The 5,638-nt window shown below is 42.3% G+C and overlaps 2 protein-coding genes across 3 annotated transcripts in view; both read right to left on the bottom strand.

Moving 5' to 3' along the window:
• necab2 (N-terminal EF-hand calcium binding protein 2) overlaps positions 1 to 1,438 on the bottom strand; it is a 199,233-nt gene extending 197,795 nt beyond the window's left edge. The window contains exon 1 of one of the 2 annotated variants that reach the window (XM_020604323.1): positions 1,058 to 1,438. In XM_020604323.1, coding sequence (XP_020459979.1) covers positions 1,058 to 1,384 — 327 coding nt within the window. In that variant the 5' untranslated portion in view covers positions 1,385 to 1,438. The remainder of the gene's footprint in view (positions 1 to 1,057) is intronic. The other variant, XM_020604322.1, reaches the window with a different exon arrangement.
• Positions 1,439 to 2,466: 1,028 nt separating this feature from the next.
• Positions 2,467 to 3,390, bottom strand: LOC109962591 (hydrocephalus-inducing protein-like). Its single transcript, XM_020604450.1, has 2 exons — positions 3,301 to 3,390; positions 2,467 to 2,907 (listed from the first exon to the last, which is right to left on the bottom strand). The coding sequence occupies exons 1-2, from the start codon at positions 3,373 to 3,375 to the stop codon at positions 2,704 to 2,706; spliced, it is 279 nt and encodes a 92-aa protein (XP_020460106.1). The 5' UTR covers positions 3,376 to 3,390; the 3' UTR covers positions 2,467 to 2,703.
• Between the last annotated feature and the right edge of the window lie 2,248 nt (positions 3,391 to 5,638).

Here is a 5,638-nt window from a genome sequence, read left to right as displayed (position 1 = left end):
TGTAGATAAAACAGAGAAAAGCAAATTCCTCCTCACCTAATCTTTAAGGTGCAGTTTATGTTTGGAAAATGCTTCTTAATCAAATGTTGTATGATTGTTGTTGTTGATGTTGTTGTATGTTCTTTAACTTCAGACAAACAGCGTCTCTGAGACCAGGTGTAAAATGACCAGACCTGTGTCACACATTAGAACTAGGTCAAAGAGCCATTCTGGGTCCAAAGTTTATGAAAACCCTGTGCACTACCTGTATGGGCCCACTCTTGGTCAAGGAGAGGGTATTAGCAGCAAATTACGCTACACACGCACACTGTAGCACACAAACGCACAGAATTGGTTTACTAGGATACACTGGCCCTCTGGTCTTGATCCTAATTAGTTTTCCATGGACCCCTTCTTCTATTTGGGTCATGGTCAGGGTCTGTAAAAAAAAAATCTCCAGGGAAAACATTTAAGACAAGGTGGCTGCATCTTTGTTAAGGTTTATCTATAATGTGTTGGGATAAAATGGGTTGTGGTTAAGTGATAAATAAAATATGGTAGCAAGACATTTTCATTAATAATTAACGTATGTTAAAATTGTCTTGACTGTGGGTATAGCTGCTCACGTAGAAACGTGCCAGTGTGCGCTATACTCCCTTCGCACCGAGTAAGACATGTAAAACTACATGTAAGGCAGAATTGCACTGGCTTTTATAAACATTTGGTTCTATAGAAAAGTTTGCAAGTTAAACCACGCATTGTTCACTAAGATGCGAAGCATCAGAGAGTACTGTTCAATGAGATACGAGCTGTACACTGAATTTTTGAATGGGCCAACGTGGAGAAAGATGAAAATGTTTCCGAGTCGTGTACATTTCGTGTCAGTTAACCGGGCAAAGCTCCCGCCTACTCAGCTAAGCTCGAGCTGCAAGACTGTGCATTACTAACTGCACTAATTGCAACATTGTGTCTGTGCGTAAGTACGCACTGCACCGGTCCTTACACACTGCTCACTGGATGTCTTCATCCCGCGTACCCACCCCCCTAATCCTCTCAGGCTGATGGTCTCTATACTCACATCCAAAATAACAGAGATGCCTCTTCGCGGTTCCGGGGCGAAGAATTGCTCCTGAGCCACGGCCACCTCCTCCTTGCTGGAGGCGTACTCCCGGCTGGAGATGTTCTTGTTGTCGCTCATTTTGGTGACGATCCAGCGGACGAGCCCGTCGATTCCACCGGGCTGGGCGCCGCTGTTTCCGGACTGCGCTGCCGTCGCGGGCTCGCTGTCCTGACCGGCTACGGGATTCGGCTGCTCGCGGGTTTCTTGGGCTCGAAGTTTGGCTTGTTCTTTGTTGAGCAGTTTGTGGACTCCGTCCCTACAGTAGCGAGCTGCCTGCTCACACATCCTTTTCCTGCGGAGCGCTCATACTGCGCTCTACGAGGGAGGGGGTTACACCCCACCTTCTCTCTTACATCACAACATCACCCAACCCAAAACAACCCGCCCACGCTATATGACTTCTAACACCTACTACTATCTATCGAGTAAAGATAACGGGTCATTTCTGTGGCTTGGAGAGTTTGTAGGGACTGTTTGCACGTACTAGAATTCACGGTGCGTCATACTCTATTACTACACGGTTATTTAATTTCGGTGAAATCATATTTTGAGTAAATATATTCATCGCGGTGTAAAAATATTATCTGTTGTGATCCATTCAGAGGTGAGTGGTCAGCATTAGGACACTTCGAAAGTAAAAAAATAAGATCAAACAAAAGTACAAAGCGCTGTACAACAGCTAAGCAAAACAGTGGTACAAATAAAAAATAAAAATAAAAATAAAAGGCAGCTCAGCATAATTCAGCAAATACGATATTGACTCAGCAAGCCTTGTATACTCAGGCAGATCATTCCACAGCCCTGACTGTAAAGGCCCTGTGCCCCAAGACAGCAATTCCCTCCTCTGGGTTTATTGTCAGTAAGCAATCCAAGCAATGTAAGACAGGATTACATCCACTCTACTCACGGTTTTTAATGTCTGAACAAAGACAATATATTTCCTTTCCTTCTTTTAAACACTCACAGGAGATGTATGTTTTGTCTAATGGGATGATCAGAGGATTTGCTCTCAGAGTAAGAGCAGTGTCTTTTTAAACTGTCACTCAGCTCCCCATGAATGGTTTGTGTGTGTGTGTGTGTGTGTGTGTAATGTGACAGATCTAACCTTTGGTAATGAGTGTCTCCCCCAGCTCTGCCCTTTTAGCCTAGTAGCTAGTCTTGCCTACACAGAGTGGTTTAGACAACTTATCTCCTGGTGGAAAGTTGACACTTAAACACTCATCTTATGGAGAAGGCCAAAAAGCAAAAAAGTCTGGTAAATTATGTATTTTCCTCCATCACTGGAGAACCACTACCTGGGAGTCAAGAGGAAATCACTGGACGTGATTGCCCCCCTGTGGAAATGAGTGTGTGGTGATAGTCATGGGCAGGTTTTCTCTGCAGGATTTATTCAAATTATTAATTCATGAAGGCACTAATTATTTAAACCACATAAATACACACAGTGAAATTTTTGGCATTAACATTGTTCAGACACTGACTAAATGACAACACATGAAGCTTCACAAAACATACACAGTAAAGAACTGAGTCCACGGGGTGGCCTATTTGCATTCATTCTGACATCTGTGTGTGCATCCTTTTGTTAGTGTACATGTCTCTTTCTAAGACGACTCAAAGCGGACCCCCTTCAGGTAATAGACCCATGAGCAGGGCTTGGGGTGGCCTTCAGAGCGCTGGCTGGAGATGATCAACTTGCCAAACCACGGCCCTGGAAAGTCTCCAGCAGGGGCCTCAGACAGTATGTTTTCTGTCATTTTGGAGACGATGGTGTCCATCCCTTTGATAGTAAAACAGAGGTTGTTCACCTAGGAGAGGGGTAAATAAGGCTCTGGTTAGACCAAGTGCAGATACAGTATAATATTGGGCAAATTAATTGAATAGAAGCATTTTGTAGAAGCAACTTTAGGTACAGTATATCTGGGGTAAAGAGGAGTAACAGCTGTCAAATAAGAGTATAAAGCCAGACTGCATCACCGTGTTTAAAAAATAAATTTAAATTAGTTTGCTTCATGCTAGCTGGCAGTGCACTCACTGTAAAAGACTGAAAGAAAATGAGCCTGAGTAATTCTTTGGAGTATAAGAAACAGTATATCGGCTTTCTGCAAGGTGGCTGTTTTGGAATCTTGTTAATCCCTTTTATTCACAGTTGAACTAATGCATTTCCAGAAATGTAACATTTTAAAACTTTAGTTCTTTACCTGAAAGGAAAAAGCAGTGGTCTGCAGGAACATGTTCTTAAATGGGACCGTGATGTTGCAACCAGTCCTGGGCATTGGGAGGGTGGCAGATTCCATATAATGGAAAGATACTGTATATTCACCACCAATTGCTGAGGACAGGCTGAGTTGGCATCTCACTTCCCCCAGTTGATGAGGCTCAAACAAACCTCCACACTGGCCTCTGACCCTGCTTGGAAGCCTGGTGAAGCAGTAACACTGTGTCCACTGTGAAGTCCAGGAAATCAGTCTGGAGGAGAGAGAGACCAAATACCAAGCATATAATTCCATGTCATGTATATACAACATGCAACTGTAATTTTCAAATTTGAATTTGCCTTTCTTAATGATAATCTCAGTCCTAACTCTGGTGTCATAGGCAAGGTATGATTTTTATTACATACTCTCTCTGTGTGTTAAATAAAGCAAATGTCAGCATGTTGGTCCCATAGCAAAGTTCAAAGTGTTTATTTGTCATATGCACAGTTAGAAAACGTGTTTTCCTGTACAATGAAATTCTTACTTTGCTGTTCACATGAATGCCACAAAATACAAATGAAATATAAAGTAGATAAATAAAGAACACAAAATCTAAGGCACTTTAAGCAGCAAATGCAGAGATATAATAAAAATATATAAGAATATAACAGAATGTATTCTGCATGGGAGCAGCATGTGCAGCAGTCAACAGTCAATGTGCAATTAAGAATGTAAACAGTACATGACATATTTCCTGGTAATAAACTCCTCAGCTGTTTAGGAGTCTGATGGCAGAGGGAAAGAAAGAGTTTTTCAGTCTAGTGGTCCTACATTTCACACTTCTGAACCTCTGGCCAGAGGGTGGAGAAGTGAACAGTCCTGCTGGGGGTGGGTGGGATCTTTGAGGATGGAGGCAGCTTTCCTACACACCCTGTGGTGGTAAATGCTCTTCAGAGAGGGCAGTGGAGTCCTGGCGATCTTCTCAACAGTCTTTATCACTCTCTGCAGGCGCTTGCGGTCCATAGCAGTAGTGCTGCCATACCAGACAGTGATGCAGAAAGCACATCTTAGCAATCAATTTGCTGTTTATAGCTTTCCTACCAAAAGGGTCACTCACCAAATAAAGTGTCAGAAAGTTCAGATCCTGTCCCACAACCCACGTGTGGCAGTGCCACAAACAGCTAAAACACAAATGAGCTATTTGAATATGGTTTCAGCTGCTTGGCCATACTCAGCCATCTGCATGTCTTCTATTGAAAATATTAGTGAACACAGAGCAGGGAATATTATAGTCATACACAGAAGCTTCCAGTTTGAGCTGTACAGTATAGTATATACAGTACAGTAGATATATACTATACTGTAGCAGAATGAAAAAACTAGAAGCATATTTGAGGGGCCGAGCTTCAGATGCTGCCACAGCCACTTGCTGTGACCACTGTGTGAGTGGGCGTGCCGGTAGCTACTGCTGGCTACTGTTAGCTGTTGGTAGCTGTGAGTGGGTGCTAAAATGCCAGTGTTGGTATGTGCAATGTGGCATGTGAAAATTACAGACCTATTCTTTTACTGAGGTTTTGCAACAGGTCAGCACTGAACTGACTCTAAGGTAGAATACACTTAATTTATTTTGTGTATTAAGATGGTATATTTTACATAGGTTAAACACGTTAACATTTTCATTTTAATGTACTGTACATTGAGCAACGTGGGTGTTGACTTGCTTTTTGATTCCTCAGCTGATGTTTGGTGGGGACTTGTGGACTCTCCTGAAAACACTGATCTTGTACACACATTCAATTTATGGCTTTCATGGATTTCAATACTTCACAAGTACACTGAACCTGTTGGTTGATCAGCTGCATTGCACCTTTAATTATTCTCTGTGTGGTGATGAAAATGATGATTTTGAGGCTCTCTGGGACGGCTTTATCTAGAGGGTAGAGACGTCAGAGAGGAAGATTGCAGTTGATGTGCAAAAACTGTTTGTGGGGCCGGACGGAGTGGCCGCTTGGGTTGCTCTCCCAGCTGACCTTGAAGGTTTCTATATGCTATTTGAAAACTCTGCTTCTCATATCACTTTGTTAGTGTTAGGTATTTTTAGTCAGATAGATATTGGGTAGATACTTTATGTATTAGAAATGTTTAGTGGAGATAGGATGTCTAGTTAGACTGTTAAATGCTTAGTCATGCTTATGAGTTTCTACAGGGTACATCTGGTCAAGGATAACTAGAGAGAAGAGTTGATGACTGTCAGCAGACAGGATGTTTAATATTATTATTATGACGTGTATAACTGTAGCCTTAGCCATAATATGTTCTTATGTTTAAGTCACGACATGTT

The sequence above is a fragment of the Monopterus albus genome, unplaced genomic scaffold (genome assembly GCF_001952655.1).
Source record: "Monopterus albus unplaced genomic scaffold, M_albus_1.0 scaffold65.1, whole genome shotgun sequence".
Taxonomy (NCBI): Eukaryota; Metazoa; Chordata; class Actinopteri; order Synbranchiformes; family Synbranchidae; genus Monopterus; species Monopterus albus.
Note: the sequence above shows the minus strand (reverse complement) of the source record. Positions and strands in the feature narration are given on the sequence as shown.

Excerpts from the sequence above, each read along its gene's own strand:
- LOC109962591 (XM_020604450.1), bottom strand. The coding sequence starts at position 3,375 with ATGCCCAGGACTGGTTGCAACATCACGGTCCCATTTAAGAACATGTTC. Across the intron at positions 2,908-3,300 it reads CCACTGCTTTTTCCTTTCAG|GTGAACAACCTCTGTTTTAC; the intron begins GTAAAGAACTAA and ends CCCCTCTCCTAG.